Consider the following 21,909-nt stretch of genomic DNA (forward strand, 5'->3'; position numbering starts at 1 on the left):
TTGGTTCCTAAGAGCCATTTAGGAACTAGATTTCTTACGAAGATTATTGAACTGTTCACGAAGTTCGAAAATAGTTCTAGTTCAAGAACACAAGAACAAATTTTCGCTTATAATGTTAGGCAATTAAAGTTTGTTTTTGTGCAACTTTGACTAATGTTTGCATTTAATCAACAGGCTTCCTTAAAAAAGAAGAAAAGACTAAACAGAAGAAAGGTAGGTGTTTGTCAGGATAACTTTTAAGAAAGCCTAACTTAACGTATTCAATATCTCCTTATCTATTCAAGGTAGGGCTTTCATAATTTACATATAGATTCCTTATTGTAAGGCCTTACATTTCGTATGTGATCTTTGACCTTGTGACCTTGACCTTGGAGTTTTATCCAAATTTCAAAACTTAAGCCTTCTTCTCATAACTTTGAATATTGATCGATGGAGCTCTCATATTTCATTAATATAATATTATGCATTCCTTGAGACAAATTCATTTTTTTTTATACCAAAGTTTTTAAAATTGTGACCTTGACATTGGAGTTTTACCTTCTTTTAAGGAAACCTAACCTAACCTTTTAGATATATCCTGAACTAGATGCAATAATGCAGGGCATCAAGTTTCCTATAAATTCCTATATTTCCACAAAAAATCCTACACAGGCAAATGTGCCTCACGTGAAATTCACATGAATTTCACGTGAAAATTTCTATGTGAAATTCACGTTAAAAGAGCATCAAATGTGAATTCACACGGAAAAAAAATCACGTGAAATTCGAAATTCACATAAAATTCACGTGAATTTCACATAAACTTTATAACGTTAAATCATACATGGATATTTTGATACTCTGAATCTCGGGTTCAGATGAACACAAAAAGGAGTACAAATCTGCTTTCAATCTGCTGATAATTTAATTGATTGAATTTGTTTTTACATGGTTGTCTTCATTGTCTTTTTTTCTTTCTTTTAATCTCTGAAAAAGAAATATTTATGCATTAGAAGGACTGTTCAATATACAAAAGGACCTGTCCACAACTGCTATTTTCTTGTAATTCAATTGTTTTTAGAAAGGCCCCTGAACAATGCAATTTCAATATAATTGTAATTTTCCCCCCTCTATATACCTGTACATGTATTATAAATTACACAATCAGAAATCAAACAATAATTTGCACAATAAGTTTTAAAACTTGTAGCCTATTGAAATAATTTATGTCATCAATTTATGATACCTCTATATTTATAACAGAAATTATTCATTGAGTCAATGACAGAGAGAGAGAGAAAGAGGGGTGGGTGTAGAATGTGTGTCAGCTACCCTTAGGAATACAACCATTATTCAAACACTATGACCACAGAAACTCTGCAGAGGTCCCTGAGACAGGTCCTGTGTATATCAAAACTATAAAAAAGCATGGACAGGTAGATTTCTACTGTCTCTGTGTATTTCTTTGAGTGCCATGGGATATAGCAATTAACACCTTGGTAGACCCTGGCCACTCCAGGTAAATAACATCTGTTTAGATTAGGCTCCGCCTACATTTTCACTGACCGTACGGTCATGAGATGGGTCTTTAAGCCTTATGTACACATACTGTACTATGAATGAAATTGCACATAGATGTAGCAGAAACGAAGAAAAAAAAAGTTGCAAAATTATCAATAATTTGTGTTTGAAAGAAACATAACCTTTTATATATCATCATACAGAATAGAATAGAATTATTATACAAGATACAGAAGGAAGTCATGGAATATGTTTTCAAATTGTCATGTTCTAATCCAGAGGCGATTTGAAAATGACTTTGCATTCCTCATTATCTAGATTAAATCTATATAAATGCATTGCTTAAAATGATAGCTGCAGAACTGTAGCTCTCTGAAAAAATATTTTGACATATCTCTGTTATGTCAAAATATTTTTTCAGAGAGCTAGTTCTGCAGCTATTAAAATGAAACGATTGACATTGATAGAGCTTTCAAGCTTACATTCTTCTCATTTAAAACTATAGTTAAAGGGGGGAGCAACCAATATATATATACATTTTATTGGCATTACGATATATATAACAATCGATGGACATTGTTACACATCACCCCCCCCCCCCCCCCCCCCCTTCAACGTGCCTGATCTCGATGATGCCTCTATGAAGGTAATATAGAACATTACTTAGCACCCCTAATCAATATATAGATCAATTAAATTATAAAAATTATGTTCTGAATTACGATTACCATGTTCTCTGATGAATAAGGAAAGATTAACAAACCGTGTAGAGTTATGCGATTCTGCGACACGTCCCCGAAGTGACTTCCGTATTTTCGCTGCCGTGCCTATTCGTTGACGTACCCCGTCTAAAGTAATTCTCATCAGTCTGAAATAAGCGGTTGCATTAGGAACTTTAGATCACATAAATGTAATAAGCCTAATGGCTTGAATTTACACTGAACATTTATAATTACAATGCTCAATCTCATCTTACCTGTAGAGTTTCTATGTACTTTCACATTCGCTGTCTTGCATACGTCAGACGGCTTACGCGAGTGTGACGTCGCAGTCTTGTAAATATTACCGGAATCTAACTGTAGTGTAAAGCTTTATAGATATTTTTTAAAAGTTATCTAAATATACATGGACAGTAATGTTAAGGATTGTTTATGTTTTTCGCTTTCTTCCGAGTGCTAGAAATCTGTGTTTTCCTTTTGATTGACGATCTACAAATTCGGGATAGTGAATACGGCTATACGGCTGATAGAAAATTTTCATTTCTACATGCGTATATCAGCAATTTCCAGTAGGTCTAACTTTATGCATACACCAGCTTCCAAGGTATCACACCGGTAATTATTCTCGATGTATCTAATAAGGAGGGGGGGGGGGCGTAATTAAAATTGATGCCAAACTACCGACAGCGGAAAACAATATCATGGCATTTTTTCCCATCTGCACAATACGACCCTCAAAACACATGTATGTAAACAGCCCAAGTGCACCCCGACAAGTAGCCTGTTACTAACATCATAAAGCAGCGAGATAAAAAATTTAACTCATCTTCAGTAGTTTTACAAAACTGACCAAAACAACAATCTTTTGGAATGCATGGTTTTGAATATTCACCAGTTTCAATTTCTAAAGGGTGGGCAAATATTCTTAGCTATTTAAAACGTACTACTCTCACAAATGGAAATTTCAAATGGTCTTATTAGTTTTAATTCATAGTTCTTTCTGATTTTACTGTAAAATAGTAATTTTCCATGTTTAGAAAATTTCGTGGTTTTGAAGTTGCATATTCTAACTCTATCAATATAGTGATTCTTCAAGTAGTTGGAAAATATGCTTTCATTAATATCTATGATGATGGGAGATTTAATTTATATTTTAATTCTTAAGAGAAAAAATAATGGGAAATGAGAGAAATCAGGTGTGGAAAGTACATGTAATCATACTGCGTACAGAACTACAATGCAAGTTAATAATTTCGCAAATGAACGAGGAGAGGGAGGCGTGAGCAGGATCTACTTTATTGGTCGTTTACCTACATTTTATAAATGTACTCTAACTTTTGAATTGCCTAATCTCCATATCGTTTTATATTTTACCTTAATTTTATTTATTTTTTCGCTTGAATATATTAAGAAGTGTGAATATTTCACTTTAATCGCTTTTCTTGTGAAATTTTTAACGTAAATAGCTTTTCACGTGAAATTCGTGTGAAATTGTTCGTGTGAATTTCACATGAAGAAATTTCACATGAAATTCGTGTGAATCTTTTCACGTGAAATTCACGTGAATCAACGTTTACATTATTTCCTTGCGAAAATCAAATCACATTAAAATTTTCGCAAGGAACTAATGTGAAAAGTGATATAATGCTTTTTACGTGAATTTCATGTGAATTGCTGTTCACGTGAAATTCATGTGAATATTTTAACGTGAATTTCACGTGAAAAGGGATTCACGTGAAATTCATGTGGACATATTAACGTGAATTTCACGTGAATCACTTTTCACGTGAAATTCACATGAAATTTACGTGAATTTCACGTGAAAGGTTCATGTGAATTTCACGTGAAATTCACGTGAGGCACATTTGCCTGTGTATATTCCTGTGAAATTCCTATAAATTCTTATATTTTAGGGTAAGCAAGAAATGTTGGATTCTGAAGCAAAACCAGTTCTGTATATTACAAACAATTTGTGTCATCTGTTTGTAACTATACAACATTTACTTCAAAATTCACCTTTCTTTCAGGTGTGGCGACCCTGCCCAGTCCAACTATTCCAGCTTTACCTGCTGGATTTGTTTTTCTTCCTTGCGGGAAGTCAAACAGTCCTACAGATGAAGCTGTCCCATGTTCTAACAAGTGTTTTGTTTCAGGCTGAGTTTTAACAAGACTTTGTGTAGAAATGCCTGAGGATAAAACAAAGTTTCCGGAATGCTGGTTTTAACTGAAGTAGATTCAGATTAATCAGATTAAGATATGTATTATGGCATATGAATTGACGCAGATACAGAACAGTACCTAGTGCCTTAACCATCATAATCACTGATTTAAGCATTTTATGTTAGCTTCCCAAATGTGTCATTTTGTGTCCTATATATTCCTATATTTCTGAGATAAAGATGCTATATTTCTGAGGTATGTCCTATATTTTTTCGACCAAAATTCACTTGACGCCGAATAATGTAGCCCTCTCTGACTTTTTTCTTGGAGGTGGGGGGTGCGTAGGCTACAACTCCTTAGGATGTCCTTAATGGTGCAATTGCAGTAGTGATACACTCCCTCTACATTTGCTAACTTTCTTAAAATGATATAGATTCTATGTTTCTTAGTCAATATATAACTTACAATTTGTGAGGCTTTATTCTACTGTCCGAAGGCTCAAGTGAGCTTGTCTGATCAAAATTTGTCTTCGTTGTAAACTTTTCACATTTTTATCTTCTTCTCCAGAACCATTGAGCCAATTTCAACTAAACTTGGCACAAAGCGTCCTTAGATGAAAGGTTTTCAAGTTTGTTCAAAGGAAGGGCCATGCCCCCTTCAAAGGGTAGATGATCACAAAAATGCAAAAATAGGGTGGGTCATTTAAAAATCTTCCTCTCAAGAACCACTAGGCCAGAGGATTTACATGAAAGCTTCCTGACATAGTGCAGATTCAAGTTTGTTCAAATCATGGCCCCCGGTGGTAGGTTTGGGCCACAATAGGGCATCAAATTTTATATGGGAATAAATAGGGGAAATCTTTAAAAAATTTCTTCTCAAGAACCACTTGGCTAGAAGAGCTAAGATTTACATGAAAGCTTCTTGAGATAGGGCAGATTAAAGTTTGTTAAAATCATGGCCCCCAGGGGTAGGATGGGGCCACAATAGGGGATCAAAGTTTTACATGGGAATTAATAGGGAAAATCTTTAAAAATCTTTTTCTCAAGAATCACTGGACTAGGAAAGTACAAATTTACATGAAAGCTTCCAGACATAGTGCAGATTCAAGTTTGTTAATATCATGCCTCCCGGGGGTAGGTTGGGGCCACAATAGGGGGATCAAAATTTTACATACTAATATATAGGGAAAATCTTTAAAAATCTTCTTCTCAAGAACCATTAGGCCAAGAAGTTTACATTTACATGAAAGCTTCCTGACATAGTGCAGATTCAAGTTTGTAAAAGTCATGGCCTGCTATGTTCCCAGGGGTAGGTTGGGGCCACAATAGGGACTAAAGCTTTACATGCAAATATACATGGGAAATCTTTTAGCTATGGATCAAGGTGACTTAGGTGAGTGATGTGGCCCATGGGCCTCTTGTTAACAATTTCGATATATTCCAATTTCTCTTAATTCATATTTCTGCGCCATGTTTGATGCACTGAAGTTTCAACAAGTTATTTGCATATGCCCATATATAGCATCCACAAGTCAAATCACGTCATTACGTAATGCTATGTGACTCTACACAAAACAGTGTTTTTTAAAACACAGAAATGGATTATGTTTACTCAGTCAATCACTACAAACGTAACAGAGTTTAAGAAAGAATTTCTTTATTGATCAAAAATGTATAATATTTTCTTATGATACTGATTTTTACATACTCCTATTTGAAATGAAATACACGCCAAGTTTGTTCGCATGAAATACGCCGAAATTATTAAAGGTAATAAAAGTCTCACTTAATTTATCAGCAGTTTTTTTCTGAACAACAAAGGTGCATGAAATTGTTACTTGTTACAAAAAGACTCCTGAGAATCTGCAGAACAAAATGATTACAAACATTTTATTACAGATGCAAAATTCATCATGTTGATAAACTGCATAAAGTAGGTAGTTTTCACCCTAATTTTTCACTTTTCTTGTTGAGGTTGCATAAAAGTCACAATGCCAGATACATTTAGTATTTTCTCCACTTTAATTTGATATACAGGTTTCCAACAGTGCTAAAGAGCGCTTTCAGAAATAAAATCATTTTAGTTCACCAGTAGAAATGACGTCGCTTATGAGGCTGAGGAAATCTCCAGCTTGGAGTTTTGTTTACTGTAAACTATGGAAATACTTACGGGGGAAAACTCTTTCAAGCTTCAAATTGGGGTACCCAATGGGGATTTAAAAAATAAAAATCTGAGACGCATTTAAATGTTTATATATTTTTTTGACAAAATTCATCCTGATACTGTCACCATTGTAAATAGTTTTGTTTTTCATTACTAAGTTTATAGTAAGGAATAGTGTTATCAGGAAAAAGAAATAAAAATGATAAATTACATGTATATATTTTTTAAATGCATAAATGAAAATACCTATCGTAATGAATGAAAGGCGAAGAAATGAACAGTGATTAATCTCATAACTCCTATAAGCAATACAAAATAAAGAGTTGGGCAAACATGGACCCCCGGACACACCAGAGGCGGGACCGGGTGCCCAGAAGGAATAAGCATCCCCCGCCGACCGGTCACACCCGCCATGAGCCCTATATCTTGATCAGGTAAACCGTTCAAGAGTTATCGGTAGTCAAGATCAGTGTGCCAAGAACGGCTTAACAATCGGTATGAAACACGTCAGACAGCATTTGACCGGATTATAGGTTGTATTGGCAAACTAGATCGTTATAACGGAATTTGTGAAATGCTGACTTTAAACAAAACTGTTGGAACCCCTGCACCATCAACTTGTTTGTCAGTAGCCTGCTTCGATTTAAAAACTTACTATACGCAGAACAAGCTCTTGCATATCAAATCAGTTGAGAGATGTAAACACCATATGCAGGTGATAATGGAATATTGCTGCATGAATATGGGAAGTTGACGATGGAGGAGTTGAAATCATCCCATTTGTCATAAAGTTGAGTTGATAGTTTGGCGTTAAGAAAATAAATTGATTTAAAATAAATAATGAACGTGAATAAATAAGTACTAAATAAAAAGTACACAGAAAATCAGGGAAATACACAATACGCCGGTTTCGAGATATGTTCGAGTTATTTCCCTTTGAAGAACTCTCATACATAGTAAGGCGCGAAAGAACTTGTTTACATGCGGGAGTGGGACGAATATTCATCACTGCTTAAGTGAATGTATACTCAGTAAGTCTCTCATATGCTGTTTCATCCCCCGAATTCAACTGATACACAAACTAAGTAAGTGATAAGTATTCAGGGAGTAATTAACGTAGTTCCACACTCGTGTGACGTCATAGGATTTTGCAAAGTCAATAATTTAATGATAGGAACATAAATTTTGTTGGAATCTTTTTCAATAGTTATTGTAAAAAATCTTGTTAGCCATAAAATATTTCAAACTTCTTAGTTATATTTGAATAGTCAATGATATGTTTCAAAATATTGAATCCAAGGACAATAACTTTGTTTTCATTCAATTATTTATCAAGTCCATAATGCAATAGATTTCCTTTATTTTTGACAAACAGTTTACCAAGGTGATAAGGAATCATTATCTGTGTCTTTTCATGAAATTACATACAATTTTAAGGACTAAGGACCTACTTTAAATACATGGAATTCTTACTATATTATGTAATTTTGTTGGTCATAGGTGTCATATCCAGGATATATTACTTTCAAATATGACATTGTTTTTATGTTTCTGCTCAAGTAAAATATTTCTTTCAATAGTATTTTGTATTTCCAACATTTACATATTTAAAGAGAAGTCGCTTTTAATACCCCTTAGAAAAAAGAATGGCATTAAATTTCCATTACTTTTGTAGTTTTATTCTGACCATTGAAAGAACAGTGTTATACCAGTATCACAAATTCAAATAAAACTAGCAATACAATTCTAACCTAGAAAAAGCATTGATTTTCCAGTTTTCATTGAAAATGCAGTGAAACTCCATTGAGACTCAATTGAAACCTCATTGAAATACGCGAATTATGTAAATGAGCTTGAGCCAGTGATTTTCCAGTTTTCATTGAAAATGCAGTGAAACTCCATTGAGACTCAATTGAAACTTCATTGAAATAAGCGAAATATGTAAATGAGCTTGAGCCAGTTAAATGACATCAAAATTAACTGTAAAATCAATGGAAAAATAAATAATAGCTCATAAATATACATTAAAACTCCATTGAAAAATCTTTTCTTTTTTTTTTTAATTATTTACTATTAACAGGAAAACTGATTAATGAAATTTTGTTGACAATGTAATGAAATACAAATATAACAATAAAGAAAAATAGAATCAATTTTTTGTTTTCACAACCCACTACAAGTCAAATTATTTTGTACTTGGCATTTGAAATACCAATAAAACAAATTTCCACATGTGTGTAAACTCATGTTCTATGCAAACTCATGAATTGTACAAAATAGAATGAAGCAAAAAACACATACATAGAAAGTTGAAAAGCAAATGGTACATGATCAGGTAAATGCACATTCTTTTTGCTGCTTATTCTACAACATTGTTTAAAAAATATAAAACTGGACTTGAACATTCAACAGTTGATCACTGCCATCAACAAAATGATGAAAGCATACATCAAAATGTATTATGTCATAAATACAATTTTCTTTCACATTTTTTGGTGTATTCCTCTAAAGCCTGTTTCTTCAAGTTTATGTCCGTTTCCCGTTGCCCGACCGACCTGGACTCAAAACCCCCGACTGCTTTTAAATTCCGGAACAAAAATTGTTTCTGGTCCAATCTGGATCTTACTATGCCCGAAATGGCTGCTTCCATTGGAGCAACAAGCACGAGTGTGCTACAGTTCACATTTAAGAAATGTCGGCACAACAAGGAAAAGTCCATTGTGCAGATTTCAAGTCTAATACACGTCCTTTAAATTCAATGTAACACTGAATCAATCAATTTCGGGCTTCTGGCAATGTCCAGGCATTTTCTTTTTATGAGGGGTGTGGCATTATCACATTTGAACTGCTTTTGTAAGTATTCTGTAAAATAAAAAGGTTTCGTTTAAGTTTAATGAATTAGTGATAACAAGATCTTCGAGCTGTAGTGAACTGCAGTAATTACTTCACACACACAGATATATATATATATATATATATATATATATATACACACACTATTTATCAAGACAACTGACAGTGCCTCTAGGGGCCATATATATATATATATATATATATATTATTATTTATTATTTTATTCATTTATAAAGCACAAAATTACATATAGTTTCTATGTGCTGTGCAATGTTTGTGCTAATAATCATTGATAATATACTAATAAAAGACCTGCAAGAGCTATAAAGGAAATGATCAAACAATAGAAAGAATTTAAATAAAACATGGTAGTAAAATGACAGTGGTTGACTTTGACTTCACAAGATACAATATAGTAAATCCATGAACAGATCAGATATTTCATGTGTATTATTGTTATATTAATAGCTTAATAAATTCTAAAGGGGAAAAGCTTATCAATTGACTTAAGGGCAAAATTTGTAAAATACTATAGAACTTATCAGTGAAGAAACTTTTTAAAAATGCAGCCTGTCCGAAGACAACAACTGTATCTCAAATTGTGTCAATATTCCAAATTTAATATTGAATATGATTTAGGATTCATAGTCTACTATACCTTGAATTAGCTGTATAGTATTGACGATCTCAATCCTATTGCTGTCGAGTGTGCTACCAGATCTGTCGGAGTAAAATAATGCAGCAACAAGTCCAAGTCCGGCGCCGCCTGGTAATCTTGCTCGCATCTATTAACAGGTTGTAGGATTCATCAAGCTTAATCTACAAAAATAAGAAATAAAATAAAATAAAAGAATCATAAGACGAGTATTTTTCCCCACATTTATGTAACATGTAGAAATAAAACTATAGTCAGGGCAGTCTAGAAATATATTTTCAAAAATATATTATGTATATTACACATTGTGATGTTTCATAAATCTAAATTGTCAACGTTATTTACCGTGGTCGTTCCAGAAATCAGGTGGGACATTTCCACTGTCATATTAGTTAAATCATACCGGGCCGCGTGTTGTGTTTTGCCAAAATTGGGTTGCATTCCTGTCGCTTCGATCGCGAAGAGCTTAGTGTTTGTTATTTATATTGTACACCCTTACAGATAAAACTGCCGACTCCTAAGATCTAATTAAGAAACACACCTTTAATCTCGATATTTTCGTCTAACGACATCCATGTAAATCATCGCAGTGAATTGAAATCTGCGCTATGTTTTTACCATATGGAGACGTCACCATTGCCGGTGAAGGGCTGCAAAATTTAGACCCCCGCACTATAATTTATTGTATAGTCTATATAGAGAAGGATCAAATTCGTGACAGGCCCATGTGATTGCGCTTGAAATTTATACGAAAGAAATGCTTACCTTTGTTCACACACATCGTAGTCGACATCGCGTCTCTGAATCCAACTCTCCCGCCCCGCGCATCATCAAGTAGCTACATTTTGTCAGTCTCTATACAACAAGTTGAAAGTTGTGAATGTTTGTTTGCATTTTCCAACCGATTCACTTCTTAGAATGGACCACTTCTATTTTCCTGTCATCTGTATAATATATCGCTGCAAACAATGTTGATCAAATATATTCACTCGTCCAACACTCCGCGTTGAAAGACATTCAAACGCCTTAAATGACGTCATGTGGAGTCTGCGCGAGCAACCTGAAGAAGCGAGAGGATCAAGGGCGGATCCAGGAATGGTGTCGAAAGAAACAGCCGATTTACCGATATCTATTTAATCTACTGTTTTTTCAGAGGGGGGACCTACCAGATTTTAATATTCTCGATATCGACTTCTTTGAAAATCATATAGCTTGTGTTTAAGAGAGAGAGAGAGAGAGAGAGAGAGAGAGAGAGAGAGAGAGAGAGAGAGAGTCATTTAATACATGGGGCCAATACTCATAACCTCTACCTAATCTTCCCACTCACTACTACAAAAATAAAAAAAGAGTGGCCGGGGGAGGGAGGGAGCCACCCATTATAAAGTATGTTGCATTTTGGGGGGGTGTTGGGGGTTTACTACGTTGATACGCAGCAGCATTTTAAATGAAGGATGAAGGGGGGGGGGGTTGCCGTGTTTTTGAGAATTATTAACTAGGATTTTTAAACTTTTTTTTACGGGGGGGGGGGGGTTAGTTATTTTGGTGTCAATATTCATAACTTCAAAAACTTTTACTTACATAAGGTATATGTTCCGAGTGACCTTGACCTTTCCAAAATGACCTTGGTCCAAAAGTCCCTGTCTCAGGGAAAATTTGTGATCAATTATATCAATGTCAATTTCTGATGAAAGGTTTAGAGGATGGAAACTTTTATATAACTTTTAGATTGACTAGACTAAGATATGCTTCACCATTGAAAACAGAAAAACTGTAATAGAAATTAACTGGTGTAACAATGTATATTTATAGCATTGATTATCAAGTTTTAAGAAAAACTTGTGTTTCACTGGTAAATTTAAGGTATTGAAAGTACATTTATCCAAAAACAGGTATTTCAATGGTCATGAAATAACTGTTCTAATGAGCCCCAAAAGCAAATCACTGATAAAATACTGGTATTTCAATGATAACTGCTATTTCAATTGATTTTCAATTTTATTTCAATGGAAAATTTCCAGTTATTTTGGCTAAGGGACATTTTATCGTCTTCCTCACTGACAGTAGGTTCAATCTGTCCCACATAGGCCCTCAAAGTTTTACTAAATGTACCTCCTACACAGGGGAGCTCTTATCGAGAAACTGGCGTATTATATTCATAATTATTATGTCTATTAGATATAATCACTGCATTTTTTTGTGAAATCTTATGAGACTAAACCTTGCACATGTACATGTACATCTGAATTTTTTTTATTCCAAAAAGTAAATTTATGTTGTCACAGTACACAATTTGAAATTACAATTATATGAAAAGTAAAATCATGTTTGGCTTTTGTAACTAAAACTACTTTATATGTATACTTATATTTATTGTTTGTTTTTGGGGTGGGGGTGGGGGGGGGTTGGTTCTGGGGTTGTTTGGGGTTTTTTTGTTGGAGACAGTATTATCTTATATATATCATGGTTTGATTTTTATTTTTTAGTTAATTCGAACATATTTCATTGCATATATAATGCACAATTACACAAGTACAAGTTCTGGAAACTTATGAGGTTCTCACTTTCATTCTACGAGCTTTTTGTGATATGTCTTGTGCTACCCCCACAATTTTGAATTCTGATGTGATTTACTCGAAAGATATTATGGTACATTTAAAACTGCCCAGTGGATAGAAAACATTATGAGGATTGTAACTTGATGGTAAAAATTTGTTAAAATTTAGAATAAATCTAATATGTTGTACGGTGTGACCGTTGAGACGAGCGAAGCCCATCAGCATCTTGCAACACGACTTATAGACATTTTATCTGCCTCTTTATTTAAAGCAATACAAGCTGTAACTGACGGTATTTTTTCAACTATCTAATTATGAATCATTTACCTCCTATCGATATAACTGATACATGTATAATCCCCAAGTTCTAAAGAAAAATTCAACAAAATAAACAAGGGAATATTGTTTGAGAGCACACCTACAATGAGCGTTTTGTATAAACCGCCATTGTGTCGTATACACAAACATGGGAACGATGATTGCCGAACATAATCGGGTTGCTGAGACCCGATATACAAAGATGGAAACTACACGTGGCGTTTGTTTTAAAATATTACATCGTTTCATGAATGACAAGAAGCACTATAAGTGTAAGAAAGCAACAATTACGCAAATGTGCAACTCAAATGAAATTTTGATAGTGAATTTTCTACAAAATTGGCATGTTAAACTGTTTACAAATCTGACACATGTTCAGTGCCCCTTTTTCGCTTTTTTCCAAACTGGTGACCAACGAGTCAATGCACATTGGAGATTACGAGCAGGAATTACTGACAGGATGACAATGATTCATGAATTGACATTTTCTGCTGATTGGACGGGTTTATTGCTTCAGATTCACTCTGATTCTATTAAGTTGTATGTATTTAATCAAAAATATGTTAAATATTTGTTGTTAGCCGAGTTGCAATGAAGTTGAACTCGGCTATTGGTTTGATGATGCGGTTGGGCGTCAACAATTGGTTTCAGGATGATAACTCGAAAAGTTTACAATCTAATCAAATGAAACTTTGATATATTGTTGGGTACCAGGTAAGGAAGACCCCTATTGATTTTGGAGAAAAATGGTCAAAGGTCAAGGTCAGTGACCAAAAATAGATTGAAAATTTCAGAAATATTGGTTTCCGGATGATAACTCAGAAAGTTTAATCCGAATCAAATGATACTTAAAGATATTGTTATGTACCAGGTAAGGATTTTGGAGAAAATAGGTCAAAGGTCAAGGTCACAGTGACCAAAAATGGATTTAGAATTCCAAAAAAATTTGGTTTCCGGAGGATAATTCAAATTTTTTTAATTTGAATCAAATGAAACTTGGATATATTGTTGGATACCAGCAAAGCAAGGCCCCTATTGATTTTGGAGAAAAAAGGTCAGAGGTCAAGGTAACAGTGACCGAAAATAGATTGAAAACTTCAGACAAATATGGTTTCTGGACAGTAACTCGAAAAGTTTAAAACTGAAATTAGTTCTTCACAATTATGAATATGCCATATCATTCCTGACGTACTTTACAATGTATCCCATGCAACTCAGCTCATGCACCCCTGGGTGCATATATTGATTTTTTTATTTTTCAATTTATTTACCATCAGTTACAGCTTGTATTGCTTTAACGCGGTGGATGTAAATAGTTACATTGTGATGTCATATTAGCTGCAATTTTTTTTCTTCTTCTCTCAAACCATGCAAGCAAAAACAAAACGTTCGAAGCTATGAGAAAGCTTGTCTGGAATTTAAAAACGTTTATGGTACTTTCTAAACAATCTAATTATTTTAGTTACGGGATTGTCAATGAAGTATACCGCAGTGACGGCGTCATTTTTCTAGAAGCATTATGGGTAATACTCATCTTTTTTCAGCTGATGAAGAGCAAATCACGTTACTCATATGTGTAATCATTGGTGCGACCTTGTCGCATTGCGAAGCGACGCGAGCTATAATTAAAAGAAGTATCGTTTTTCAAAGTCCAGTGGGATGCGGGGGGGGGGGGGGGGGGGGGTTATAAAGATAGCTTGTCGGAATTGTCTAAAATTCTTGAAAACCAAAAATAAGTAAATAAATAGTAATAAAAAAAAAATACCAAGTTATTTTCAGGTTACAATAAGTTTTCAGTACCCCTTCCATCTCATAAGAGGCAACTTAATGGGGCGGTCCTTCAGATAAGACTTCAAAAGGGCTCATTGATCACATAGGGGCTAAGCCCGTTTTGGGCCCAAACTCTGTGATACCATAAATATAGATATTTATGGTATCACAGAGTTCGGGCCCAACACGGGCTTAGCCCCTGTAAATGATCATAATAATCATGCAAACATTTACCTCCTTGATGTTCAGAGGTAAAGAAAAAGATTTTTAAGATTAAAGGAAAGCACCGGGGTAGTTGTGAGTATATATAAACATGATGCGCCAACAAAAGGTCTATGTATGCATTCTGTGCAAAACACTCACATGTGAATGTTTGATTAGAATATTAATATTAGATATATGTTATTTCAGGTAAAAAGCAGAAACTGAAGCAGGAAGTACCAGATGGTATGTTTGTTACCAGCCAGTCACATATCATATATTGGCCATGGGCAATTTTGGTGTGCCTGAAATGTTGGCTTTTTTTGGCAGTCTAAAACTAGAAATGGCAATAATCCTATTCAATATATAAATGTTACACTTGTTGCATTAAATTGTGCAAATGAATAATGCACTAAGATTTCAAATTAATCCGTAAGAAAAATCCACCAAATATTCCGGATGCCAAAAATTACCCAAGTGGAAATACATGAGGGTAAAAGCAGCAATGCTTCATGCCAGATTACTTTTCATGAAGCGCTAATGTGTCACAGTTCATACCCTCATGTATATTTCTGTAATAGGAGGGTTTGACCGTTTTGATATTGTTTGATATAATTGGTCACCCACACCTAAATTAGATTATTTCAGGTTCTTTTAGATTTGAATTTTGTTTGGTCTTATTTTCGAGTATGTTAATATCTGCTGTATTTCACTCCTTGAGTCAGCCGTAATGACAACACAGTTCAACAGACAACATTTATTTAAAAACATACATAGAAGAAAAATAATTAAAAGGTTCAATAATGATACAAAATGGTAAGGAAAAATCCTGTCTCTGACTATAGATATACATAATATGATAAACCAACCTCCAACCCAGGGTAGGGACAAGTTATCCTACTTAGACAGGGGTAAAGTCCTACAAAAAATGGAAACCCCTATTTAAGTTATATATTTATTTAACTAACTTTTAGGTTTTGGGGTATAAAATAATTTAACAGGAGCCATCAGAGAAAGACAAGGACTGGTGCAACCTTGTAAATACCCAATAAGCCTGAATCTAAAGCGAGATACTTCCAACAAATTAATGCTTTCTAAATCCCTCAACTGGCTAACAAAAATTAGGGTATTTATACTATATTAGGACAATAGAAAATCATAACTTTGAATATAATGAATAGATTAGTTCTAGTTCTTTATTATTCTTGAGCCAAACGGCTCATCAGAAACATAATAACATAAATTTGGTATATGCAGACTTCACACAGGATAGTATACATAAATAGAACAAAAGCTAAATTAAGCAAGATTCCTAAGGGTTGATTTGAACATATTTTATTGTCTGGATGTTATAACAAAAGAATTGAGCACAAGTTCTTAAAATTTACAATGCCCTCTCCTGAAGGTATAAACTTTACCCATATTTTAGTACCAACCGTAGAGATTAAATTATGGACTTTCGGATAATTATGCAATGACAATTAAGGTTACGAAAGTTTGAGATTTTTTTGATAATTGAACATGTGGGTATGCAGAAACTTTAAAATAAGACTTGCATGTAAATAAACAACTAAATGAAGGTCGTACAATATGTCAGAGACAGGTGAATATATAAAATAAAATATAAATGATGTGCATATACATGTAGATACATTCCCGCTACATTTCAAATACACGGACAGAAAGTTCCTTTTTATTAAAGATCCAATTTCATAATCTTTTTGTAGTATATGAAAATTCTGAGGACATTGCAATGAAACAGAGAGGTGATGATGTATACTCCAACACAGGAGAGAATCGCCCACCAAAACAAGAACAAAGAGGATATAAAGTAAGTTGTAGCTTGTTATGAGTCAGAACAAACCCTGTGAGCAGCAGAAATCAATCACAAAGTCAATTCAAAGATTTAACAAAAAAGTTTACAATTTTTCATAGAAAAATTTATCAGTAACAAATTACTAACTTACGATATGTATACAATAATTCAGTGTCCGATGCTGGTTGAATGTCGAGCTGAATTCACACACAAAACTGTCACAAATCGACTGTCAATTCCAATCAAAGTAATTCCTGTAGTCCCCAGATATAGCTTAATGATTCTTAATGAATACTTGATACAGTTTTACAAGTGCTTGTCTTCAAATCACAGAATTCACAATGTATGCTAAAAATAAAGCTTCCGGAACATAGGGCTCACGGCGGGTGTGACCGGTCGACAGGGGATGCTTACTCCTCCTAGGCACCTGATCTCACCTCTTATATATCCCGAGGTCCATGTTTGCCCAACACCCAACTCTCTATTTTGTATTGCTTATAGGAGTTATGAGATCGATCACTGTTCGTTATCTTCTCCTTTCATGAAAGACATGGTTATATAATATTTACAGCAAAACAGTGTTATATTATCATTATATAGAAGCGACAAAAATCTAGGTCACAGGTGTCAATACAAATGTATTACATATGTAGTTTGAATGAAAATGAAAACTTAATTCTCCATAATTCAAAACATGAACTCCTACAAGCAATACAAAATAGATAGTTGGGCAAACACGGACCCCTGGACACACCAGAGGTGGGATCAGGTGCTTAGGAGGAGTAAGCATCCCCTGTTGACCAATCACACCCACCGTGAGCCCTATATCCTGATCAGGTAAACGGAGTTATCTGCAGTCAAAATCAGTGTGCCAAGATGATAGTACGGTAAGTAAATACTGGTTCCCTGACCTAGTCTTTGGCAAAGGTCCTACACAATCTACCAACACTCGACTAAAAGATTCTTCAAAAGCTGGAATGTGTTGGAGAGGGGCAAATTGAATTTTCTGATTAGGTTTACCTTACCATCTGGCAAACACGACAAAACTTGTGAAATTGAGAAACAGCCTTTCTCAACTTGGGGCAATAAGAATTACTCAAAATTCTGTTACAAGTCTTATTGACTCCTAAATGACCTGTCATGGGTGTATCGTGAGCCAAACGCATGGTGTCCCTGCGATATATCACTGGGATCACTATCTGGTGAACGACCCGCCATACTTCATCTGGTGGGGCATCAGGTGGTCATCATTTTCGTATAAGGATCCCGTCTTTGGTATAGAAACGCCCTTCAACTCCGTCATAATTTTTCTCCACTGTAAAGCAGGATTCAGCTTTCTGGACCTGAAAAATCCATTCTCTCTAACAATTCTCTGCTTCCGGTAATTTTTAGCTTGTTCAATAAATTTCACCATTTACAAATCTTATTTTCCAGAATATCCAGTTTTGACTTTGAACTTTACATAACAGTCAGCATTTCCTCATTGTATTCTTCTCGTTGATTGGTTTAATTATTATGATATTACTCAATCAGCAGAATGTACACTGATTGTAAACACACGAGTCTTAGAAAAAATGTCCGCAAAAGTAGTACAAGAGACAACAGCGATGTTAAGGCCATTGATAAGGTTCAACTTTTGAAGAACCGGGCCATTTAGTCGAGTAGTGTTGGTATATTGCGTAGGACCTTTTCCCAAGGCGAAGTTTTTTTTTATCATGCTTTATTTTTAGACATTTACAAGACAAAGTTAAGGGAACCGATACTTACTTACTATTATTGGCAATTTTATAAAGCTTAAATAAAACCTCAAATTTGGTTCACAGAATTCATTTCTGAATTGCAGTCAACATTATGCATAAGGTGATCTATTCTTGGACGTTGTTATAACCATTCCAAAAATTGGGAATCAGCCTTCCACTTTTCAAGTTACTTTGATGCTGCTTTGTGTCGCACCCATGGTGAATCGCACATTGATACTTTGACTGGAAAGCTTTCATGATTTATTTCCAAATTGAATATGGCAGACAGAAAACAAAATATTTCAAAATAGGAAAATATGGTTTTTAAAAATTCCAAAGGGTGAAATTGGGAAAGTTAATTGGCGTGTGTGTGTGTGTGTAGATCCCCACTATGAGTTTATTTAAATGTCATGCTATTTTGCCCACTTTTAAGGACACATGCTACAAACAAATCGAACTGTCCCAGAACTGTGTACATTTATCACATCATATCTATATATAATTATTAATTTCAGAACCAAGATGGACTTCTTTATGTGGAAGTTCAGTTTGATGCAAAAGCAGATAACAGAAAATCGGTGATTCATGGAGAAGAGGAGAAAACAGATTATGCCACTGTGGAGTTTCCATTCCCGCCTTCCTCACAGAAGACAGCTGAAGGGGGAAAGAAAGAGAAATAACAATCAGTGTATTAATATGTAGATTTATTGATATAAGTCTACTAAAATATGTGATCTGTCTTCCATAATTAACTGTCTTCCATAATTTTATTAAGATTGGCTTACAATGCTGTCTGCTCCTATTCAATGTGCATATGATATTGCGTATAGTTTTGATAAATATTAATATAATTTTATTTGAATATGGTGATTATTAGCACCATTGGTACTGAATGAATCAACCTTATTTTTCCTACAATCAATTTGTTGATGATTTTACTATAATGGTCCTGAACTTGGAAATCAAAATTCATTGAATACGACTTAACCAAAATTTTACAAAAAGACAATATTAAGTTTTCTAATTAAAGTGTGTTGTATTACCAATTTTTGTAATTCTGATCGGATTCAATTTAATTTTTATTGGGCTTGGTTCAAATTTAAAAAATTCACATTATTTTTGAATTTTTGCCATTTCATTACAATTTTATATAGATATATTTGTCTAATTTTTTTTTTCTAACTGACATGTTTCTTGAAGGTTTGAGTCATCTATTAAAGAAATATTAACAAAGAGCATTTTTAATTTTCATCTATATTTTTTTAAAAAGAAGAAAGTTTAGAATGTTTATCTGAGTCTTCTGGGTATGTTTTATAAGATATTTATGTCATGCATCAAATCACAACGAATTTGGACTCTAAAATCTTATATATGCAAACAAAACAACTTTTTTTTATGTCATTCTGGGGGAAAACACGAGAAAATATACGCTGTATATGAAATAATTAAGAGTTTGTATCACTCTTTCAGTGGTGAAATCGAACTCCATGTGAGATTGCTTATATCAAATCCTGGTGTAGAGATACTTGACTCCTGATGTAAAATAACCAAACTGAGCACATGGCAAAAAGTGTGAAACGTTATGGCTCGTGGTTCAGGGAGTTTGGTGCTAAGATGGGGTTATATGGCTCGTATAGTGAAACTGTGTTATTTTAAAAAAAATCTTGCCTCCTGGACATTGGACAAAGTATATATATTAATAAAGAGAAAAGCTTCTACCAGATTGTGTAATTTATGGACCCTTGGTTCTGATGCTAGAACATATTGTAGGGATCTACAATTGTTTGGAGTATAGTTCTTAAAGAAGACATGCACACAAAAATAGACATTTTATGTCAGAATATTAGAAATGTCATCTTTCTTATGTAAGGATTATCATTGTTGGAACCAAGAGTCCCCCCCCCTTTTTTTTTTTTTTTGCAAATGTCTATTTATATAAAAAGTATTTTTGATTATATGATTTATCTTGTTGACAATCTTCATTACTACAGTCCAATGCACAAGAAAAATAATTATACTGTAATTGACTATTATTCAGCATGATAAAATTATTTGAGAGAAAGAAAGAAGAGAAATGGTTTGATAGAGGAGGAATTTTGATAGGAATACTTTACATAATGGTCATTTATTGAATATGTATCACCATGATTAATGCTGACATTCCAATCGACTAAGTTGAAGTTTGAATTATTTCATTAATTGATTTTTGTTGCTTTTTAAGCTTTTGTATTTACTAGTTTTGCTGCATATATATTGTTTGATAATGAATATGATATTTTTGTAATTTATGTATTTTTCTTATTTTTTGATTAAATAAAACTGACTGTCTCTTTATTAAGTCTTTATAAGACTCCTTATTAACAGGCATACACTCCTTACAACTGGGATTCTTAACATGACAATCTGGACAATCCTGATGTTTGCAACAACTGGCTGGCCTGTGAGATAAACAATGGAAAGCCACCTAGCCAATATCTCTTCAGGGTTCTTAAAATTCTTGAGCGAAATCAATGATGCATGGTCAGTCTTGACATATCCACCCCAGAGAAAGTGTGTATACTGCCTAATGTATATAATGGCAACAACTGCTTGTGTGTTGTCCAGTACTTGATTTGATGCTTGTTAGGTGTGCAGTTAGCTACAACTCTTTCTTCACCATTTTGAACCTGTGACAATACATTACCTACATGTATACCAGTGTCTGAATCTAAAATTGTTATCTGGATATGCCAAAATGGGAGCAGAAGAAAGCAATTTCTTAAGTTTGTCAAATGCAGCTTGAAGTACAGAGGTATGCTGAAACTTAGTCCTTTTTCTAGATAGTAGTAAGATTTGTAAGGGAACTCACAACTGTTGAAAAATCTGGAATGAAGTGCCTATAATAGCTTGCAAGTTCTAAGAAAATCTGAACCTGAGTAGCATTATTATACGGGAACTGGCCAAGGTTCAATACTAAAGATCTTGTTGAGATTACAGTGAACCCCTTGTTCAATATGACCCAAGAAAGAGACCTTTTCTTAAAATAACTCGCACTTGGATGGCTTGAGGGTCAAATTGGCTTATCTTGACCTTTCAAAGACTATAATGTTTTTGACTCGTCCGTCAGTCCCTTTCTTGTCAGCGCAACTCCTCTGAGACCGCTCAACAGCATTTCGTGAAACTTTGTATTTAATAAGGATACACTGTAGATGTGCATATTACTATGAAATTCTGATTCAGTAATTTTTCTGGGAGTTATACCCCTTTTGAACTTAGAATTTCGAGCCCGTCTGTCCTGTTCTTGCAGTAGATATAGCATTAACATTCATTATGTGAGACATTGTAAAGCAATTTTGGAGCGTGGGGTATGTGAGCTTGCTCACTTTTGCTTTCTTTCATTTAAATTTCTATTAACTGAAAAATTGTTGAGTGTGGCGGAAAACATCTGTTCAAAACTGGAACCAAAAACAATTTTGTCATC

The 21,909-nt window shown here is 34.1% G+C and overlaps 1 protein-coding gene and 1 long non-coding RNA gene across 2 annotated transcripts in view; one reads left to right on the plus strand and one right to left on the minus strand.

The window, feature by feature from the left end:
* Positions 1-20,783, plus strand: part of LOC125678927 (hemicentin-2-like) — a 136,008-nt gene extending 115,225 nt beyond the window's left edge. The window contains exons 14-17 of the mRNA XM_056145654.1: positions 175-213; positions 15,105-15,140; positions 16,622-16,725; positions 18,965-20,783. Coding sequence (XP_056001629.1) covers positions 175-213; positions 15,105-15,140; positions 16,622-16,725; positions 18,965-19,129 — 344 coding nt within the window. The 3' untranslated portion in view covers positions 19,130-20,783. The remainder of the gene's footprint in view (positions 1-174; positions 214-15,104; positions 15,141-16,621; positions 16,726-18,964) is intronic.
* LOC130051322 (uncharacterized) lies at positions 8,195-10,279 on the minus strand. The gene is made up of 2 exons (XR_008799788.1): positions 10,054-10,279; positions 8,195-9,404 (listed from the first exon to the last, which is right to left on the minus strand). It is a non-coding gene; the product is annotated as an uncharacterized LOC130051322 (long non-coding RNA).
* Positions 20,784-21,909: the final 1,126 nt, after the last annotated feature.

Source organism: Ostrea edulis, chromosome 1 (assembly GCF_947568905.1).
Source record: "Ostrea edulis chromosome 1, xbOstEdul1.1, whole genome shotgun sequence".
Classification (NCBI taxonomy): Eukaryota; Metazoa; Mollusca; class Bivalvia; order Ostreida; family Ostreidae; genus Ostrea; species Ostrea edulis.